This window comes from Hoplias malabaricus, chromosome 12 (assembly GCF_029633855.1).
Source record: "Hoplias malabaricus isolate fHopMal1 chromosome 12, fHopMal1.hap1, whole genome shotgun sequence".
In the NCBI taxonomy this organism is placed as follows: Eukaryota; Metazoa; Chordata; class Actinopteri; order Characiformes; family Erythrinidae; genus Hoplias; species Hoplias malabaricus.
Window position 1 is genome coordinate 6,341,984 of NC_089811.1, and position 22,687 is coordinate 6,364,670.

General features: G+C 42.4%; 2 protein-coding genes across 3 annotated transcripts in view; one reads left to right on the forward strand and one right to left on the reverse strand.

Annotated features, from left to right (window-relative positions):
• Nucleotides 1-2,219: 2,219 nt before the first annotated feature.
• pofut2 (protein O-fucosyltransferase 2) lies at nucleotides 2,220-18,725 on the reverse strand. Of its 2 annotated transcripts, none has more exons than XM_066686691.1 (9): nucleotides 18,675-18,725; nucleotides 12,175-12,425; nucleotides 11,747-11,891; nucleotides 11,102-11,212; nucleotides 10,836-10,902; nucleotides 9,385-9,510; nucleotides 8,990-9,170; nucleotides 7,998-8,121; nucleotides 2,220-6,102 (listed from the first exon to the last, which is right to left on the reverse strand). In XM_066686691.1, the coding sequence occupies exons 2-9, from the start codon at nucleotides 12,359-12,361 to the stop codon at nucleotides 5,949-5,951; spliced, it is 1,095 nt and encodes a 364-aa protein (XP_066542788.1). In that variant the 5' UTR covers nucleotides 12,362-12,425; nucleotides 18,675-18,725; the 3' UTR covers nucleotides 2,220-5,948. The 2 variants fall into 2 exon arrangements, with proteins under 2 accessions (XP_066542788.1, XP_066542787.1); XM_066686690.1 differs by lacking the exon at nucleotides 18,675-18,725 and adding an exon at nucleotides 12,816-13,015.
• The window catches only part of hibch (3-hydroxyisobutyryl-CoA hydrolase), a 42,173-nt gene continuing 33,213 nt past the window's right edge, over nucleotides 13,728-22,687 (forward strand). The window contains exons 1-6 of the mRNA XM_066686692.1: nucleotides 13,728-13,948; nucleotides 14,626-14,668; nucleotides 14,792-14,923; nucleotides 18,695-18,779; nucleotides 18,990-19,070; nucleotides 19,154-19,206. Coding sequence (XP_066542789.1) covers nucleotides 13,917-13,948; nucleotides 14,626-14,668; nucleotides 14,792-14,923; nucleotides 18,695-18,779; nucleotides 18,990-19,070; nucleotides 19,154-19,206 — 426 coding nt within the window. The 5' untranslated portion in view covers nucleotides 13,728-13,916. The remainder of the gene's footprint in view (nucleotides 13,949-14,625; nucleotides 14,669-14,791; nucleotides 14,924-18,694; nucleotides 18,780-18,989; nucleotides 19,071-19,153; nucleotides 19,207-22,687) is intronic.

The following is a 22,687-nucleotide window of genomic DNA, read 5'->3' on the forward strand; positions in this document are numbered from 1 at the left end:
CACAGTCATGCATCAACTGCTGGGATCATCGAAAGTGATCATTGAATATTTCAAGTTAAACAAACAAAAAGCATTGCCTGCATTCCAAGAAACCTTTCTAGGCTAGAGCTACCTGAAGATTTATTTGTTTGTTTTGTTTTACCATATACACCAACCAGGTTTGCTGATATGGCAGTGTGTTAAAAGGTATTTGTGTAAACATAAAGAGAAAGTTAAACAACCCAAGAGAACAAAGTTAAAAATACACCCATGAACACTTTTTTTTTACAGGCAAGAATGTGACACTATGCAAAAAGGACAAAACAATAGAGAAATTGTGTAGAGAGATCTTTTACCAAAATGATCACAGGAAGAAAAAAAAGGGAAATTAGCCTGTAACACTCACACATAAAATAGACAATAGTGCTCCTAAATAATCATATGTGAGGACGAATATTTGAAATTACTAAATTATCAAATATATTTATAAAAACAATGAAAAAGCACAACTCCAGGGGCCTGGAGGTTGTGGGTTCGAGTCCTGACTATCTGTGAGGAGTGTGGTGTGTTCTCCCTGTGTCTGCGTGGGTTTCCTCCGGGTGACTGTCTGTGAGGAGTGTGGTGTGTTCTCCCCGTGTCTGCGTGGGTTTCCTCCGGGTGACTGTCTGTGAGGAGTGTGGTGTGTTCTCCCTGTGTCTGTGTCCTCACAGACAGTCACCCGGAGGAAACCCACGCAGACACGGGGAGAACACACCACGCTCCACACAGACAGTCACCCGGAGGAAACCCACGCAGACACGGGGAGAACACACCACACTCCTCACAGACAGTCACCCGGAGGAAACCCACGCAGACACGGGGAGAACACACCACGCTCCTCACAGACAGTCACCCGGAGGAAACCCACGCAGACACAGGGAGAACACGCCACACTCCTCACAGACAGTCACCCGGAGGAAACCCACGCAGACACGGGAAAAACACACCACACTCCTCACAGACAGTCACCCGGAGGAAACCCACGCAGACACGGGGAGAACACACCACGCTCCTCACAGACAGTCACCCGGAGGAAACCCACGCAGACACAGGGAAAACACACCACACTCCTCACAGACAGTCACCCGGAGGAAACCCACGCAGACACGGGGAAAACACACCACGCTCCTCACAGACAGTCACCCGGAGCATGAATCGAACCCACAACCTCCAGGTCCCTGGAGCTGTGTGACTGCGACGCTACCTGCTGCACCACCGTGCCGCCCCACATTTAAATTGTACACATAAATATTTGACCATGCTCTTATTTACTATAATTAATAAATCTCTAAAACAATCTCATTATCTCAGGTTTGCAGTGCTGTGTGGGATACTGTAAACACTTGTAAAAAGGAGATAGAATGTACAGCTTGGCTGGTTCAAGTCAGTAAATGCAATCTTAAAATATTAAAATTTTCGGTAGAATAAGACTACACTTAACCTCCGATAGGATGTTTTTTTAGACAATGATGATAATGTAAATGATAAAAAATAAATTGAATGAAAAAAATTTTAAAAATAAAAAAATAAATGAAAAAAAAAATTCACATTCTAAAGTTTCAGCTTACCTTCTTCACCTCCACATATTCATAATTAATTACCATATATTAAACATATTTTTAAACCATTTATAACCCTGCGGCACGGTGGCGCAGCAGGTAGTGTCGCAGTCACACAGCTCCAGGGGCCTGGAGGTTGTGGGTTCGATTCCCGCTCCGGGTGACTGTCTGTGAGGAGTTGGTGTGTTCTCCCCGTGTCCGCGTGGGTTTCCTCCGGGTGCTCCGGTTTCCTCCCACAGTCCAAAAACACACGTTGCAGGTGGATTGGTAACTCGAAAGTGTCCGTAGGTATGAGTGTGTGAGTGAATGTGTGTGTGTCTGTGTTGCCCTGTGAAGGACTGGCGTCCCCTCCAGGGTGTATTCCCGCCTTGCGCCCAATGATTCCAGGTAGGCTCTGGACCCCCCGCGACCCTAATTTGGATAAGCGGTTACAGATAATGGATGGATGGATTTATAACCCTTTATAAATGTAGTCTTATTGGTACCAAGTGGTACCAAGGTTTCAAACAACATATAAAATATGTGAAGTAATTGTGTTTACACACTGCATTAGCACAATTCACACTCAGACCCCACCACTGGGAAGCCTAGTATTTGCTTTATTAAAAAAAGGACAATAAAAATTGCAAAACCCATGAAACTCATTACTGTTTAAAAGCCTCAGATATGCACTCTATGTCCTATTTGTCAGGGTTTGGTGTAAAGCAAATGAGTTGGCAGATGTATATCATTACTGTCTAATTAAAAACATTCATCTCAATTTTTGTCGATTGTTAGTTTTCTACATCATTTGCACACAGTTGTCCTTCACATTGTGTGAAGATTTCAGGATTTATGAACCAATAAAAACACTCAGAAATAACTTGGAATTAGCGATTTTTCCTGTTACTGTTACAGATTTGGAGATACATGTTTTTAATTGGACAGCGATGATGTGCAAAGATGGCAGTTTATTAAACATGAGAATAACAGAAAGGAACCAAAAACCCAACAAATTTTACAGACACTAAAAACAGGACAATAAAAAAGGAAAGAAACTAACGTTACAACGCATTGCACTGACACAGACAGCAACAACAGTGATTGGTCGAGATGGACATTATTCAAGGTGAACAGAGGAAGAAATGTGAACTTCTCCACACTAGAGACTGCAGACAGAAGCAAATCCTCCACCAGAGATGTCTCCACTCAGACGTTGGTTTGGATGTCGTGGATTTAATTAAGTGGTTAAACAAAGGAAAATATGGACATCTCAGAAAACACCCTCAAAAATGGAGCAGGAACCCATGGAAAAACATACCAGCTTTGTGCTTGTTTCTTCCTCTGATTGGTCAGAATCCCTCACTGATCTCTGCACAGTGCCTGCCCCTGGCTCTACAGATGCCAAAATGAGTCCTGGTTTGTCCTACTCCAAATATTTGGTGCAGTTTTTTGTTATTTATTTATTTAATTGGATTTTTTTACACCTGCAATAATGGATTTGTGAATGTGCCACTGTTAAGTTGTATTTGTGGAAGAGGAAGAAACATCTACAGGTTTGAAACTCTAAAAGTGATTATCTGTGTAACTTCAAATATTCTGATACAGGTGTTGTACAACTAAAAATCCAATATCAAACGTGCTCCGATGTTTTGCTCAAATGAATCTCCATATCAGCCAATAGCATTTGACACGTATGTTCATATATAGAACATGTATTTATAAATAATCATTCTGAAATCTGGAATCAAGTGCTAGCTGTATGTAGAGGGTGAGTCAAAAGTCGCAGGACAACCTTTTATCTGAATACCCCATCGAGAAATGGATGAGGGGGCCTGTCTTTTAGGCTATGTCTGGTACATGGCTGCCATCTTGAAAACTGCCGTACTGGAACAAGGGCAAGTTTTTCCAATGGGAATGTGATCATGTCACATATCAAAAAAATAAAAGTGTGTCCTGCAACTTTTGACTTACCCTGTATATTATAGTTCAATGACTTATGTAATTCAATAGGGAGTGAGCTATTTGCATTTCAGCCAGAGACAGGCACACTGTATGATGTATGTTTTTCCAAAAATATCTAGGGTTTTTTTCGTTCGGCCACGAAAAATTTCCCACCTTGGATAAAACCTCAATTTTCAGTGACCTAGAAGGTTGTTTTCATCGAACAAATGGTTAAAAACAGAGACAAAAACATTTGTTTTAAACATATCCCTGTGGACAAGGCCTCATTCAACAGAATGAAGGATTAGATACTATCTAGTCATGCCCCTTTCTTTGAGAGCAAAATACTGCTGTAAAATGATACACCCAATTTGGGCATTGCACTTTTAGAGCAAACCAGATAAACAACCCACAGCAGAGGCTTTGTTACTGCACATGTAAGCAGTCTACAGCTAACTTCATGTGTAGATATCAATCATCTTACACAAGAACCACAACTTCAGGAATAACAGTAAAAAAAGAACATTAACAAGAAATACACAAAAAATTGTACATCTTTCAGGTGTAACACCAAGTTTAGCGGTCACAGTAAGGTCACAGAAATACAAAGGAAAAAAAAAATTGGAAAATTTTTGGGATTAAAATTTGCATATTAAAATGTGATCCTGTTCACACACACCATAATACTGTTAACAGGACTTATATCATACAAGAACAGCTTTCATTGAATTCCAAACAAAAATGGGCATCTATTTCAGTGTCAGAATATATAGTTAACATTAAACTACTTAGAACACTCAAATAAACATGCGTGCATACACACACTGATCAGCCATAACATAATTTAGTTTCTAGACTCACTGCCCATTCTCTCAGCTCCACTGAGGATGCTCATTGAAGACCAGGGTGAAAGGTTTGGGTGGTGGACCAATCTTAGAGATGCAGTGACACTGACACCATGGTGTTGTGCTGTGATGGTATGAGTGGAGCCCTGTGGGTGTCCTGACCATTGAAGAACAGAGAGAATCTGAACAAGTGGACTACAGTCTGTAATTGTTGAAGGACAAAGTGCTTGTGTATGGTCAGTGGAGCTTAGTGAAAGGAAAGTGACTGTGTGTATGTGTGGGGAGTTTATATATAAATATATTCATTCATTCATTATCTGTAACCCTTATCCAATTCAGGGTCGTGGTGGGTCCAGAGCCTACCTGGAATCATTGGGCACAAGGCGGGAATACACCCTGGAGGGGGCGCCAGTCCTTCACAGGGCAACACACACACTCACACATTCACACCTACGGACACTTTTGAGTCGCCAATCCATCGTGTGTTTTTGGACTGTGGGAGGAAACCGGAGCACCCGGAGGAAACCCACGCAGACACAAGGAGAACACACCAACTCCTCACAGACAGTCACCCGGAGCGGGAATCGAACTCACAACCTCCAGGTTCCTGCGGCCTTATACAAATATATATCAAATAAAAATGTAATTACTTTTTTTTTTTTTATTTTAAACAAGAGTTTTGTTTGTCTCGTGTCTTAAAGAAGCATATTTATCGAACATGGACAGTCCGCTAGGTCTTGCAAAGGTATTGTCCAATCTTGAAATCACTGAAACTGTTTATATCAAATTTAAGAAATGTCCCCCGAAAAATTCATAACTTGTTAACGACTGTTTAGAATCAAACTGTAGAAATACTGAGGTCTCTGAGATACAACACTATCACATTATGGATAATGATTGCGTATATAATTTATCTTTGTTCATTCTTCAACATGCCTGAGAATAGTGGTACTATAATGAGATATTGGCATATTTACATCTCATCTGGCTTATGTTTTCTTATTCATATCCAAACGCACCAAGCCTAACACAAATGCAAAATTTTCATTTACAAAAAACTAATGTAAAACAAAAGGCACAGAAAAGGAAAAATTGAGGAAGTATGTAGAAGAATACTTTCAAATCATGAGAGTAAACAAAGTGAGGGTAAATGTTTCAGAACGCATAATGAGCTCCTTATTGTACAAAAATTAAAATTACCCAAAGAACACAACTGAAGATAATACTGAAAATACTGAAAAAACTCAGATCAAGTGGCTTCATTGAGCAAAAAAATAACAAAAATATTGTTCCAGGAAACGTGTCTGGGGAGTTGCCAAACTGTATACCAAGCAAAAAAATAAATTCATATATTAATATTAAAATGATGGATAGCAGCTTTTTAGGCCTGACCCCAAGGAAAAGGCTATTCACTGGACTTTATATAAATCTGGTGGCATTCTTAATAAACTGTTAACAACTAAATGTACAAAACCACAGAAAACGCATCTGTAGAGCAGTAATCCTTTGATCATTCTTGCTCCTGAAATGGAACAGAATACAAGACAATAAAATACAACGCTTTGGAGAATTGTGTTTGGCACTTTGCATTGCAATAGAGCAGTCAGTACACTATTTTCCAGTGTGTTGGCTGTTCGCATTCTTTCTCTGAGTCCCCACAGAAACGGTTATATGTGGTTTTAGGGTCAAAGCCCAAGATCTCCCTTTCCTCGTGGATCCGGAAGGAGAAGGTTGAAACTGATGTCCCAATAAAATACCTAGGAAAAAGAAAAAAAAGAAACAGAAATTATTTTAAAGACATTTGTCGATGTGAGGATACAAGTGATGTCAGATTATTGTTACCCAACACTATACAGTAGTTGAAAAATAAGCATTTCATCATCTGTAAACTATTTAACACGTTTGTAAAACACTGAACAAAACTCAACATGAAACCGATTAGGAAATATGCCTACAGCAGTATTCCAGTCAGAGGACAATAAAGCTACTATAAAACACGTTAAGGTGGATTCTTAATGTCTTGCGCCATTTTTCTAACAATGGTGTCAGTAAGGTTGCAGAATTTAATTGGGTCATGAAGTCAGAAGTGGAAACATACTGAAGGATCATCCTTAGATGAACTTGAACTTGAACTAGATGTTTGCAAAGAATTTGTTTAAACAATAACAGAACTGAAAAAACATGAAAATCCAAAAAGTAAATCCAAAAATTTACCAAAAAAACTATTTGAAAAGCTGTTTACTTTCACCATGAACATATTTATATATGGAACATTTTTCCAAATACTTTTGAACCCACAAATTATGCTAGTGACATTTTATTGTTCCAAAGGATATTGAAGTGTTATAGTAACATTAAATATTTGTGATAACATTATATACTCAAAAATAAGACAGAAGGGAAGAGCAATGATACACATGGTGGTGAGAGGCGGTTCATAAAGCTAAACTTAAATTTACAAGTACCCAACACAAACATAAACTCATATTCATATTGACCATCCTGCACCCAGGGGTTTAAGCACATCAACCCAGAGTTGAGGGAAGCAACAGTGCTGTTCCTTCACTCCACCCAACTCCATTTTTCCTGCCTGTCGAGAGGACTCAGCCTTCCTATCTCAAATAGGAAATAGCTTCTTTTACTCTTAGGTAATGGCTGCCTGTAGTTGTATGTAATATACTGTTTAGCCAAGTCAGGCCAATTTGAACAAGATTGGACATTCCCATACAAAACTTCTCACACATGCCGCAACACGTGAGATAGTAGACAACAGGTCAGCTAAGTATATTAAAGTTCATAAGGGGCTGGTTTTTCCAGTTCAGCATGGAAGGAATTTTGAGCATTCAGGGTATTAGTATTCACGGTGGCAGTTACAAATGACTTTTACAACGTCTATCAACACACATATAGCAAAAGGAAAAGAAACTTATTGACAACAAGCCTCCCATCATAAAGAGGGAATTAAACCATTTAGGCATTCAAATGATTTAACAAATGCAAGATAATGTCATAAACATTTTGCCTATAAAATTAAACATGTGTAAATATAAATACACATAAAAGTATACATACACATATCTACTGAAATGCATAACTGGAAATGATTGGACTCTCCAATTCCCTAAGAGCACAGAAAATCCATTTGAATCCAATTAAATATCCCAATAGTTAGGTGGTGCATAGTGCAAAGAACCAAAATAAAATTCAAAGAAATGGATAATAGTATGGGGCAGCACGGTGGCGCAGCAGGTAGTGTCGCAGTCACACAGCTCCAGGGACCGCTCCGGGTGACTGTCTGTGAGGAGTGTGGTGTGTTCTCCCTGTGTCTGCGTGGGTTTCCTCCGGGTGCTCCGGTTTCCTCCCACAGTCCAAAAACACACGTTGGTAGGTGGATTGGCGACTTAAATGTGTCCGTAGGTGTGAGTGTGTGAGTGAATGTGTGACTGTGTGTGTTGCCCTGTGAAGGACTGGCATTCCTGCCTTGCGCCCAATGATTCCAGGTAGGCTCTGGACTCACCGTGACCCTGAATTGGATAAGGGGTTACAGATAATGAATGGATGGATGGATGGATAATAGTATTAGACCAGGTATCCTAACACCCGAGTGTCACTTTGAGCAGAATGTGAGGAAAGTCAGGATTTGGCAGTGTACCTGGCATGAGCGCAAATCCACTGATCAATGATGGCGACACCTCCATCTTTCAGAAGCTCCAGATCCTCTCGGCTGGGCTCGTACCGCAGCATCTCAGGCAACATTTTCTTTAGCTTTGCCACTTCTGAAAGCAAACATACAATTCTAAGAATAATATATGTCAGATGTCAGTAGAGAGGCTGTTATAACTTTGCCAAAATAAAGGTATGTTTTCAAGCTATTATAGACAGTGATGTGAATACTATCTGTCATGCAAGTATACGGAAATTGTGGACCATTGCAGATATACAACATTTTTCACGTACACATCTACCAGTGTAGACAGTATGGGGTGGTTTCCAAAAAGGGGATTTACCCTAGTCCTGGACTACACAGCATACTGAATTGTGACTTAATCTCTGTGTGGGAAACCCCACCAAAATGTGTGTACTAGCATAACAAATGTTCAGCGTAACAAATACAGTGAAATAAACTACAGTTCTGGACATTTGCACAGCTTAGTCAAAAGGGGCTATAGTCTACAACAATAAATGTATAAACTAACATCAGTTTGAACCATCTGTCAATAATATCTGCTGATGCCAGCATAGTTCTAATATTACAGTGCATCCCTATTTTTAAACACAGAGCAGAAACGTCTGGCTAAATACTGGTGACAGTGTAAGTTTTATTATAGAACACATAATAATCAAACAGCTCAAACGTCTCAATATAAGGAACTCAGTTATATGTTCTCAGTAAAATAATACACACTGTCACTACTGGTTAAATTCTTTTGGACTCTAGTACTTTTATCTTCACATACAGATAGAGTTATGGTCAGAAGCCAGCAGCAGCTCTTGTTCTGACAGCTCAACATCCTAGAACACTACTAAAGGAGAGCACTGTTTTTAGGGGTATATAAGGCTTTTTGCATAACATTAAGGACCTTGTGGGTTAAATGTGACTTCACAAATCCAGACAATCACTATTGCCCTGTTCTGGGCAGTTACCTTCTTCATCAGCATCAGTGGCAACAAACACCTTCTCTAGCTTGTTCTTCTTCATAAGACTGCGAATCTTTTTAACCGCCCCCTTTAGGCTGGGTACATCTTCTCGATGGCCCCAGATGAAGTCCTTCCTGCGCAGGTGGACCCCCAGGTACGGACCTCCCCTCGCACTGCCCAACTTTGCCTGCCACACACAGTCAATCAGAGGCAGGTGTATTCACTCACTGTTTGAATTACCCTTCTCCCAGATCAAACAGCACCTTCTACTGTCTGTTCTGAGCACCATTACACAACAGTTTCACAAGTTATTACAGTATCAGTTCATGGGGGTATCATGAATCCATACTACTATGATGAAATGCCTGATAATCCTGTCAGTGTCTGTATGAGGCGTTTACCTTCATACGAGTCCAGTCCTCATTGTACAGGGTGTGATCTTTTTCATCAGTGGAGTTGAGATACTGATCTCTGAACTGGTCCCCAATAATGCGCAGGTGCTTGGCAAACACCATACTGCGGCGAGTCTGTAACAGAGGGAGAAAAAACAGTAGTTTCAACCCCTACAGTCGAAGAGGTAACAGCTTCATTTTACAACAGATTTTACATTCTCCAAGGATTTACAATTTTATTGAAAAGATTTACAATTTATATAAAAACGGCACATTCAGCCTTAAACAAGGCATACATTAATTAATCATTCATTGTCTGTAAAAGTTGATATAGTTCAGGGTTGTAGTGGGTCCTGAACTGACCAGAAGTCATACGCAAATGTTTGAACAACCAACAACAAGTGATATCTTTTATATTTATAAATATAAATAAGATAATACATTCCCTGGGGTGAAAAATATTGTATTTTACTTGAAATTTAACACAAATATAAAAGCATATAATGTCTTATAAATTTGGGATAAAATTGGCCCTTTTTGTATACTTTGTTTGTTTGTTTAAAAAAATGAAACAACAACAGCAAAACGTTTGCCGTTATATCCTCCGCCAGTACACTTTATTTAACTGAATGAAGGACAATACATACAAACAAACAAAGATTTCAGGGCCGTCAAAAATAGATTCGTAAATAAATACTTATTTAATACTTGTTCACAGATCCAAGAAGGGGCACAGATGTTTTGCTCCAACCCCCTGGAGGGGGCGCCAGTCCTTCACAGGGCAACACACAGACACACACACACACACATTCACTCACACCTACGGACACTTTGGAGTCACCAATCCACCTACCAACGTGTGTTTTTGAACCGTGGGAGGAAACCGGAGCACCCGGAGGAAACCCACACAGACACAGGGAGAACACACCACACTCCTCACAGACAGTCACCCAGAGGAAACCCAGATAGACACAGGGAGAACACACCAACTCCTCACAGACAGTCACCCGGAGGAAACCCACACAGACACAGGGAGAACACACCAACTCCTCACAGACAGTCACCCGGAGCGGGAATCGAACCCACAACCTCCAGGTAGGTCAAAACAGAATTACACCAATTGAAAACCACCAAGAGACGACGTGAAGAGCAATTATTACCTCATTACAGTGGTACCTGGCAAGGGATGGGGTATATTAGACAGCAAATGAACAGACGGTTCCATGAAGCTGTTGTTTACATAGAAGTAGAAATGGGCAAGAATGAAGGTGTGAGTGGTTTTGACAACGGCCAAATTGGGGTTGTAGGGCATTAGCAGTATGTAGGGTTTAGTACTCTACACTTGAGTAATTGTAAATTTAAATAAAGCAGATTTGTTTATCTCTGCTAACAAATATCAATCTAACACACACAGTGGTTTGTATAAACATTTAAAGAGTGTTATCCAGCAACAAACTTACATCCCAGTAGTCTTTTCCTGCGTAATGATCATGTAGGACAGTTTCAGCTCTGTCCAACAACACAGACCTGTGGGAAAAAAAGAGATTGTTTATCTTTAGCTATTTTACGAATGCAAGAAACTGCAAAACACAATCAGCTCATTTAAAAACACAAAGACAGTCAGGCACTTTGATAACTTTTGATAGCACTCCATTTAATATGAGGCTTTAAAACAGGCTTAAAATCTTAGACTTCTGTAAACTAAAACATTTTCTTGGTGACTCACGTAGCTGTGATGTTTTCCTGCAGGAAAGGGGCTAATATGGAGGCATGGCCCTGAGCAGATACGCAGCTCACGTTGAGAGCTCGAGTCTCCTCGTAACCCCAGAACCATCCTCTAGAGGGAGCAAGAATTTATAGAGCTCTTCTGAGATGCTTTATTTACACTTAGCATTTAGCTTTTCATATATATTTCTAATACAAAAAAGAACAAATCTCTATTTAATTACTGTGTAAATATATTCAGAACTGAAAAAAGGCATTTAAACCATTATTTATCCTTTATTTATTTATATATTTGACAGGGACAATGCTTGTTAATCAACTGGGAATTTTTGTAAATAAGCCAGTGTTAGCCAAAATGCTAATTTTCATCTGTAGTCCTTGGCCAGCTCTTAAAATGACAACCTAAAACTATCCTGGCAGCAATATAACTTAGAATAAATACAAGTTACATAAAATATAAATGGAAAAATGTATAAAATTTAGCAATAATACATTTTTTACTAGCTCCAACTACTACTTTTTTGTTTCTTTACTATTTATTAAATATGCTGTTACATGCTTTGTAAATACAAGAAAAAATGTTTATTGACAAGCAAATGATGTGTTTAAAAACTTTCGTATACAAATTTAACACAGGGGTGGGTACCTGTAGTAGCCTTGTTTATCTTTTGTGTACATGAGGCGGTCAATGCAAGGTCGTTCATCCACTTTTTCCTCCCATTTCCCCTCAGTCCAACCTTCAGCATAGTTCTGCAGCACCAGCACCTGATCAATGAATGGCCCACCAGACTCTAGAGTAACGCCCAGCACAGTGGACAAATGTGTAGTTAGAAAACATTACAAAATGGCATCAGAAGAGTGTTTGTGAAACACGGTTATAAAGAGGGGGGTTGTATAATTCTATTTATTGCAATATGTGCATCTATGACCAATCTGCTGCAGACATGTATATTACAATAACTATATATTTGTGTTTACATCTTTAAATATTACATATGTTGAATCATTAACCTCATTTGCAGTCTTTTCTGTCCTCTGCTGTAATTCGGCATCGCATCTATGATAGGCCATTACCTGCAATAAACTCTTCATATTCTACAACAGGAACATTGGCCTGCAGGCTAGTCAGGCTGAAGAACTCTGCCCAGGGGATCCGCACCTGGTGAACGTCAGGGCTCTGCCAGTGATACAGACGTCCCCACGGAGGCAGAACCAGTACCCAGTCGCCCTGCTTCCTCAGGGTCTTCAGCAGAGATGCCATGCGGATGTACACATCTCTCCGCAGGTTGAAGCCCTCAGGAGGGTTCACGTCATAAAGAAGGTAGCTGCAGATATGTATCAAAGTCATATTCAAAAGCAACTTTATTATCATTACTATGCACCCAAGAAAGGACAAAATATAATTTGTAGTTCCCCCAAAAAAGCCACAATGCATACTTCCATATCACACCTAAGCAAGTTATGCCATGCACAGTGATGTACATCCACACCATAACAGGTGCTGGCTTTTGCACCTTTCACTGACAATTCACCCACAAAATTTCCACAACGTGGTGAGCAATGACCCCTCTTTGGTGGATGATGGATTCTCCTGCTTTTTATTGGAATGATTCGAAATAGTGTAACCTCAATATTAAAGTCTGCAGCTGTAACATTAACATTAAATATAACGGTAGTGTTAATGATTGGTTGTGTGTTTATGTGTGAAAACTAACCGAACATCTCGAGCTGTGGCCGCTACCGCAGAGAAGGTGGGTTTTCCGGCGCTGAAGGCACCAAGCTCTGATCCCAGTGCGGTGCGGGTAAACAAACAGAGCAGCGCCAAATAAAATAAAACCTCATAAACCTTAAAAAGACCATAACCCATCGGCCGCGCCGCCATCACTCCTGTATGGACACGCACTTCCGGAAGAATCCCGCGTCTGCAGTTGCCTAGCAACGAGCCAATGCTGCTTCCCTTTCCCTTTCAGTTTTTTGAGGACTTTTACTTTGCTACAAGTAGAAGTGCGCGTCTCTATTTTCAAGTATACATTTCTCATATAATTTTTTATTTTTTTTTGTAAATATATTTGTAGCATTTATAGCACAAAATCCTGACAGCTGTTTAACCCCCCAGCTCTGAACACAACAATATAAAACACAGACACTTCCGCGGACTAAGCAGATATACATTAATGTTATTTAGTCTGTTATTGTTTTATTTTTATTTTAAAATAACCGAATTGAATTTGAATTAATCCGTGTGTACAAATCTTCTTTTCTCGTTGCTGCCCATTGACACTGTTCAACAAAACTGTATTTAAATATCTCTTATTTTTAATATTTTACAAAAAATTAAGAGTTATTAAAAGATTATACACTTACTGAATTTCTGTAAATAATAAATACTATTTATTGAGAAAGATTTGAGCAGCAAAAACACATCCTGTGCTGTAGGCGGCAGTGTAGAGTGATTTCAGCGCGGGAAAGCTGTTGTGTTCCAAATGGCGCCCTACTTTCTAATAAGGGCACACAAGAGGAAATAAAATAATGGCTCCTACATCCAAACAGTGCAACACATACCTAACACAAAGCAGCAACGTTTTTTGATGAGTCAGTAATGGACGATAGTACACTTTTTCCGTTTAAAAGCCAAACAGGATATAACTCTCTTAGTGCACTGTATAGGGAATATGAAACAAATAAAGACATAACCTTTTTTGTATTCTGTAGTGCCCCTTGATAGAATACACCGGAGCTCATGGAGAGTGTTGCAGTTGGTTTATATATACACTGAGCAGTTACTGAAGCATTTCATAGGTTTTAACTCATCAGATATGGCTTTAAGGGTCTTGAAGAGTGCACTGAGGTGAGGTGTTTTTGTATCTTGTACTTCATTTCAGTTAATTCTGGTGAAATCGTGTTGCTGTCTGGTGCGTCTAACCTTAGAGAGAGACATACACATGTTCTAATCAGTGATGTCAGCAAGGTTACTTTAAGTGTTCATTCTACGCCTTGTGTGCACATAGATGTATTAATTTCCATAGAAAAGCGCTGAATGGGACGCTCTGGGGCACCCTAAGGTCACAGTGCCCAGTGTCAAGCTTCAGACAGATGTGTATCACTCTCTCAAGCACTGTGCTGAGAATCAGTGGAATTGTGTTCTCTGCAGTGGTGGGACTTCTTCCAGTTCCAGAATAAATAATCCAACATGACCTCACCAATATTCTTGTGGCTATATCCATCAAATCCTCATAGCAATGCTTCAACACTGTTACTGAAGCTGCAAAAAGGAGGGACAACCTCATTAATGCTTTTGATTTCAGATAAAAAAAAAAAAACCTGGATAGATTCAGGGGTTTATTTATTTAGTCGTCATTGGGGTTTGTTTCCTAAAAATAAAAGTAAATCCCAATTTTAGTTCTAGAGTAGATATAAATGTATGCTTTGTGAATCTGTTCAGAAACACACTGCCATGTCAAATCATATCCTTTGGCTTGATCTTATACACTTTGATAAATCATTGTTGTGTGTTTTCCAATTTAGCCTGAGGTCCATCTACAGACTGCAAAAAATGCAAGCGCACATGGTGAGCGTATGAGCAAACGCAATCACAATATTTTAGGAAAAGTAACTTTGATTTACAAATAACACACATTTTCTTAAAAATGATAATTATTCTTATCATAATCTGTTCCGTCTGCTTGGCTAGGTTTCCAGTACTGCATCTACAGAGGTTTTACTGGAGAAAGTGGGTAATGCAGGAGTGATCACACTGAATAGACCCAAAGCTCTCAATGCTCTGACCCTCAACATGATCCGACAGATTTACCCTCAGCTTAAGGTGAGAGGAGGTTTTCACCTCAGGTTTAGTTTCTCTTAAATCATGTAATACAGGGGTCTCTGTGGTTTCTTAAGATATAGGATGGTCCTCTTCCTGAAATGTATACGTCTCTTGTCTAAACTATTATTTCTTGATCCTTCTGCCTTGAATTTTGTCAAAAGGAGTAAGTACTACATATTGTTTAGGAAATTACTTTAAATTTGCCATTGCAAATAAATAGTTTTTTCACAATTATATATATTTAAATGAATTCGGCAGCACGGTGGTGCAGCAGGTAGTGTCGCAGTCACACAGCTTCAGGGGCCTGTAGGTTGTGGGTTCGAGTCCCGCTCCGGGTGACTGTCTGTGAGGAGTGTAGTGTGTTCTCTCTGTGTCTGCGTGGGTTTCCTCTGGGTGACTGTCTGTGAGGAGTGTGGAGTGTTCTCCCTGTGTCTGTGTGGGTTTCCTCCGGGTGACTGTCTGTGAGGAGTGTAGTGTGTTCTCTCTGTGTCTGCGTGGGTTTCCTCTGGGTGACTGTCTGTGAGGAGTGTGGAGTGTTCTCCCTGTGTCTGTGTGGGTTTCCTCCGGGTGACTGTCTGTGAGGAGTGTGGTGTGTTCTTCCTGTGTCTGTGTGGGTTTCCTCCGGGTGACTGTCTGTAAGCAGTGTGGTGTGTTCTCACTGTGTCTGCGTGGGTTTCCTCTGGGTGACTGTCTGTGAGGAGTGTGGTGTGTTCTCCCTGTGTCTGCGTGGGTTTCCTCCGGGTGACTGTCTGTAAGCAGTGTGGTGTGTTCTCACTGTGTCTGCGTTGGTTTCCTCCGGGTGACTGTCTGTGAGGAGTGTGGTGTGTTCTCCCTGTGTCTGCGTGGGTTTCCTCCGGGTGACTGTCTGTAAGCAGTGTGGTGTGTTCTCACTGTGTCTGCGTGGGTTTCCTCCGGGTGACTGTCTGTGAGGAGTGTGGTGTGTTCTCCCTGTGTCTGTGTGGGTTTCCTCCGGGTGACTGTCTGTGAGGAGTGTGGAGTGTTCTCCCTGTGTCTGTGTGGGTTTCCTCCGGGTGACTGTCTGTGAGGAGTGTGGTGTGTTCTTCCTGTGTCTGCGTGGGTTTCCTCCGGGTGACTGTCTGTAAGCAGTGTGGTGTGTTCTCACTGTGTCTGCGTGGGTTTCCTCTGGGTGACTGTCTGTGAGGAGTGTGGTGTGTTCCCCCATGTGTCTGCGTGGGTTTCCTCCGGGTGACTGTCTGTAAGCAGTGTGGTGTGTTCTCACTGTGTCTGCGTGGGTTTCCTCCGGGTGACTGTCTGTGAGGAGTGTGGTGTGTTCTCACTGTGTCTGCGTGGGTTTCCTCTGGGTGACTGTCTGTGAGGAGTGTGGTGTGTTCTCCCTGTGTCTGCGTGGGTTTCCTCCGGGTGACTGTCTGTAAGCAGTGTGGTGTGTTCTCACTGTGTCTGCGTGGGTTTCCTCCGGGTGACTGTCTGTGAGGAGTGTGGTGTGTTCTCCCTGTGTCTGCGTGGGTTTCCTCCGGGTGACTGTCTGTAAGCAGTGTGGTGTGTTCTCACTGTGTCTGCGTGGGTTTCCTCCGGGTGACTGTCTGTGAGGAGTGTGGTGTGTTCTCCCTGTGTCTGTGTGGGTTTCCTCCGGGTGACTGTCTGTGAGGAGTGTGGAGTGTTCTCCCTGTGTCTGTGTGGGTTTCCTCCGGGTGACTGTCTGTGAGGAGTGTGGTGTGTTCTTCCTGTGTCTGCGTGGGTTTCCTCCGGGTGACTGTCTGTAAGCAGTGTGGTGTGTTCTCACTGTGTCTGCGTGGGTTTCCTCTGGGTGACTGTCTGTGAGGAGTGTGGTGTGTTCTCCCTGTGTCTGCGTGGGTTTCCTCCGGGTGACTGTCTGTAAGCAGTGTGGTGTGTTCTCACTGTGTCTGCGTGGGTTTCCTCCGGGTGACTGTCTGTGAGGAGTGTGGTGTGTTCTCCCTGTGTCTGCGTGGGTTTCCTCCGGGTGACTGTCTGTGAGGAGTGTGGTGTGTTCTCACTGTGTCTGCGTGGGTTTCCTCTGGGTGACTGTCTGTGAGGAGTGTGGTGTGTTCTCCCTGTGTCTGCGTGGGTTTCCTCCGGGTGACTGTCTGTAAGCAGTGTGGTGTGTTCTCACTGTGTCTGCGTGGGTTTCCTCCGGGTGACTGTCTGTGAGGAGTGTGGTGTGTTCTCCCTGTGTCTGCGTGGGTTTCCTCCGGGTGACTGTCTGTAAGCAGTGTGGTGTGTTCTCACTGTGTCTGCGTGGGTTTCCTCCGGGTGACTGTCTGTGAGGAGTGTGGTGTGTTCTCCCTGTGTCTGCGTGGGTTTCCTCCGGGTGACTGTCTGTAAGCAGTGTGGTGTGTTCTCACTGTGTCTGCGTGGGTTTCCTCCGGGTGACTGTCTGTGAGGAGTGTGGTGTGTTCTCCCTGTGTCTGTGTGGGTTTCCTCCGGGTGACTGTCTGTGAGGAGTGTGGAGTGTTCTCCCTGTGTCTGTGTGGGTTTCCTCCGGGTGACTGTCTGTGAGGAGTGTGGTGTGTTCTTCCTGTGTCTGCGTGGGTTTCCTCCGGGTGACTGTCTGTAAGCAGTGTGGTGTGTTCTCACTGTGTCTGCGTGGGTTTCCTCTGGGTGACTGTCTGTGAGGAGTGTGGTGTGTTCTCCCTGTGTCTGCGTGGGTTTCCTCCGGGTGACTGTCTGTGAGGAGTGTGGTGTGTTCTCCCTGTGTCTGCGTGGGTTTCCTCCGGGTGACTGTCTGTGAGGAGTGTGGTGTGTTCTCCCTGTGTCTGCGTGGGTTTCCTCCGGGTGACTGTCTGTGAGGAGTGTGGTGTGTTCTCCCTGTGTCTGCGTGGGTTTCCTCTGGGTGACTGTCTGTGAGGAGTGTGGTGTGTTCTCCCTGTGTCTGTGTGGGTTTCCTCCGGGTGACTGTGTGTGAGAAGTGTGGTGTGTTCTCCCTGTGTCTGCGTGGGTTTCCTCTGGGTGACTGTCTGTGAGGAGTGTAGTGTGTTCTCTCTGTGTCTGCGTGGGTTTCCTCTGGGTGACTGTCTGTGAGGAGTGTAGTGTGTTCTCACTGTGTCTGCGTGGGTTTCCTCTGGGTGACTGTCTGTGAGGAGTGTGGTGTGTTCTCCCTGTGTCTGCGTGGGTTTCCTCCGGGTGACTGTCTGTAAGCAGTGTGGTGTGTTCTCACTGTGTCTGCGTGGGTTTCCTCCGGGTGACTGTCTGTGAGGAGTGTGGTGTGTTCTCCTTGTGTCTGTGTGGGTTTTCTCCGGGTGACTATCTGTGAGGAGTGTGGTGTGTTCTCCCTGTGTCTGCGTGGGTTTCCTCCGGGTGACTGTCTGTGAGGAGTGTGGTGTGTTCGCCTTGTATTTGTGTGGGTTTCCTCCGGGTGACTGTCTGTGAGGAGTGTGGTGTGTTCTCCCTGTGTCTGCGTGGGTTTCCTCCAGGTACTCTGGTTTCCTCCCACAGTCCAAAAACACACGTTGGTAGGTGGATTGGCGACTCAAAAGTGTCCGTGTGAGTGAATGTGTGTGTCTGTGTTGCCCTGTGAAGGATTGGCGCCCCCTCCAGGGTGTATTCCCGCCTTGCGCCCAATGATTCCAGGTAGGCTCTGGACCCACTGCAACCCTGAACTGGATAAGTGCTTACAGAAAATGAATGAATGAATAAACGAATGTGTAAGTGTGGTGTTTGTATAAAGTTATAAAGAATCACAGTAAATACAAAAGATAAACATTTTTTTATATTGATTGCATTTTATGCAACTCACTTACACTTATTCACTCACCTGTGTTTCTGTTTCTGCAGAAATGGGAGAAGGATTCAGAGACTGATATCGTGATCATCAAAGGTGTTGGAGGCAAAGCTTTCTGTGCTGGAGGCGACATCAGAGGTACATGTGATTGCAGCTTACAATAGGATGTGTTTATATACCCAGACTCGCACAAATATTCTTTGATTAAAGAGTCCGAAAAGATCTTATCATCTTAATGCTTGGCGATCATAATATATTAATTATTTTCGTGAAGCACAGGAGCAGAAATGTTGTGAACACTTGTGATGCAGAGGGAATGTTTTTACTCTGTTGTCTGTGTGTTTCTAGCTGTCACAGAGGCTGGCAAAGCAGGAGATTCTTTAGCACAAGACTTCTTCCGTGAGGAGTACATTCTGAACAATGCGATAGGTACAGAATAACTCTTGACTTGTTCGCCGTCAGTTCTACTGGTTTTTGATCTGATCTTATTTAATTTTGTTTGTGATTTTTAGGTACCTGTAAAAAACCATACGTGGCCCTTATTGATGGAATTACAATGGGAGGAGTGAGTACTATTTTAAATATGGTTTTGAACATGTGTATCGCTGAAAAGGGGCTGGGGTTGGGGGTGGGGTGTTGGGCAAGAACATTTTTAAGGCAATTAAAAGTGGTCAGCAGCCTACTCCAAACCCAGTAAACAAGGAACGTCCCTGGACGTTCAAAACAGGTCTAAAAGTAGTCTGTCCGTCAAGGACTTATTTTAAACGTCAATGGACGTCCAAAATCCATCTTAATAAGTTAGTTAAGTGGTGACCAATCGATAACGTCAGTGGACGTCCAAAACGCGTTTTATACAAGTAATTTATTTCGGGACCAATTAATAACGTCAATGGACGTCCAAAATACGTCTAATAGTCGTCTTTTCAATGTCTGTGTTTGGACGTCTTTTCAACTTTCATTTTCAACCTTAAGAGAGCGTTGATTAGATGGCAGCCATTACGTTATTTCAACGTTGAATCAACAGCTAAATGTTTACTGGGTAACGTCAATGGACGTCCAAAATACATCTAATAGTCGTCTTTTCAATGTCTGTGTCCGACATCTTTTCAACTTTCATTTTCAACCTTAAGAGAGCGTTGATTAGACGGCAGTCATTACGTTATTTCAACGTTGAATCAACGGCTAAATGTTTACTGGGAAAGCAGAAGAGTTTCAGATGTTTGTTGTAGTTACTTCCACTAGATGGCAGTCTGTGCGCAGTGTCTGAGATTTAAGGCAGCAGCTTGAGGGATTTTAGGCAGGATTCTTCTGTTTTGCTGCAGTTTGTCTCTTGTAATCCCTCTCCAACTAAAAGAGAGGCTTATCTTAACGGCCTGCTTCGTGATGTACCACAAATCATAACTCTAGACGTAGATGTCTAATATCTGTATTGTCGTCCTTGTGCAATATTAAATCTACTACATTGTAATTTACCTTGTTTAGATCGCTCCATATTGTGACATCCATGATGTGTGGTGACTCATAAACCCTCCCTAATCCCCCCCAGATGTGAGACCTGTGCTGTGTAGATATTCCAGGAGGTGGCAGCAGCGAGCTTCTCTCACTGCAAACATCTCGGTTTGTTATGAATTGGAGGTTCTCTGCCCTCTGATTGGCCAGAAGGCCGAATGACGTCCACAGAACATGTTGCTGGCTGTTTTTCTTTTTTTCCCCCCCTTTTCTCCTTCCTACCTTTCTGAGATTCATGTGGAATTTGAACTGAAACATGACTTTGCCTTTATTTGTTTGTACACTGTTTGAGCTGAAGACCTGGGGGCGCATTGGATTTTCCTGTTCTGAAATGCCTATTTTAGGATAGATTACAAAATATGTTTAGAGTAGGGTGTAGAGAACAGGTTTATCACGATTTGTGTTATTAATAATGTTACATTTATTTACAGTTTACTCCTGAATTGATTCTATTAGAAATGTTTAATCATTTCATTTATCATTTTCCCTCCCAAACCAATGATCAAAAGTAATTATTTACATGATCTGATCCAGCCCTGTTACAAATCAATGCTGAAATAGCACACTGACACAGCATTGTGGGTATAGTGTGTTATTGTATATACACTACCTGTTGCCTATTGAGATTATATAGTGCATTACGCCATGAACAGGGCTTATATACCTTTGGACGCAGCAAATAAAGCTCTGCTAATGAGAAGCACAAGCTAATGATTCAGAACAGAAACACTAACATCGGTGGCCTCTAAATGGCAGGTAGTATATGATTGAGTGTGTCAGATATTGACGCTGGTGGGGTCACTTAACTGGCCGTGAGCAGAAAAGTCTCTATGATCCAGAGCAGGGTTTTCTTTTTTAAAGAATAGGGCATAAAAAGGACAGAGTGATCCTGGGTCACTGGCTGCAGATGGAATTGTCTTTAGCGTCTTTAGCCTGAGGTTCTGTGAGAGTTCTGGCTGCTCTCAGGTCGGTGCACCCTATGCTCATCTCTCCAGGAACATGAACATTCAGGTGACCTTTAGCAGGCCTCCTCTCCAGAACACGGTATTATTTCCTCCTCATTTATCAGGTTTGCTACAGGACGTGGGGTGATACTTTTGTGAAAATTCAAATTTTGCCTGGTTTTCCTGACTATCCCAAATGTCAGCCAAGGCATGGTTTCTTTTTCAGTTTTTCTAATCAAAGGGGGTAAATGTAGAAGCAGCAGTTTTCTTCAGAAGGGACCGACTTGACAATACATTAATACATTCATTGTCTGTAACCGTTTATCCAGTTCAGGGTCGCGGCAGGTCTGGAGCCTACCCGGAATCACTGGGCGCAAGGCGGGAATACACCCTGGAGGGGGCGCCAGTCCTTCACAGGGCAACACACACACTCACACCTACGGACACTTTTGAGTCGCCAATCCACCTACCAACGTGTGTTTTTGGACTGTGGGAGGAAACCAGAGCACCCGGAGGAAACCCACGCAGACACAGGGAGAACACACCACACTCCTCACAGACAGTCACCTGGAGGAAACCCATGCAGACACAGAGAGAACACACCACACTCCTCACAGACAGTCACCTGGAGGAAACCCATGCAGACACAGAGAGAACACACCACACTCCTCACAGACAGTCACCCGGAGGAAACCCACACAGACACAGGGAGAACACTCCTCACAGACAGTCACCCGGAGCAGGAATTGAACCCACAACCTCCAGGTCCCTGGAGCTGTGTGACTGCAACACTACCTGTACCAACCACCCATACAACATCTAAATTATAAATATTTGACATTCACTAAGTCATAAGGATGGTTCTCTATTCTAACTTCCGACCCCATAGGAATATACGGAATGACAGAATTGATGAAGGTCTTGGGCAGGGTGTTGGAAGAGACCGCAGGGTGTCAGAGCTCCAGCTGAGGGGCATGCCTTTGATCCTTCTCATTGTTGAGTAAGATGAGGCCAAACATCTCCCTCCCATCACTCCTCATGGGCTTGTCTTGGGCCTGGTTCCTCTGCATATTTCCAGCATTGGTCAGAAGAGATTTTGCATGAAAAAATGTGGAGACTAACACATGTGGGCACACTCAACAAGAATGATTTAAGTTCAGAATTTCCTTTTAGCCTCAAACCCTGCACATTAGAACAAGCGTTTACGTAGCGTCTGTCGTGTTAGAGATGAATGTTTTCTGGGTTCATGACTTGGAGCTTTCATGGCATCATACTTTTGTTCTTTAATGGCTGCAGTAATCTCTGAAATCAGAAACTGGTGTGAGATTTCTTCTCCCTTTTTGGACCTAAGCGTTGGGAATAGTTCCTGGCACAGTCTGTGGAATTTATATTAATATTTAAGGAATTTTGGAAGATTGTTTTTTTGTGTCAGTTTAACCTTGTTCTGAGTTGGTGTGTGCATGGCTGTATATTTTCTCTGCTCCTTCTGTGTTCAGTAATGGCTTCTTGACAGCTCCATGTCCTTTCACACCCAGTGTTAAGTTGCCTTTTTACATTTTAAATATGGACAAAAACACCTGCTTATTATTTGAA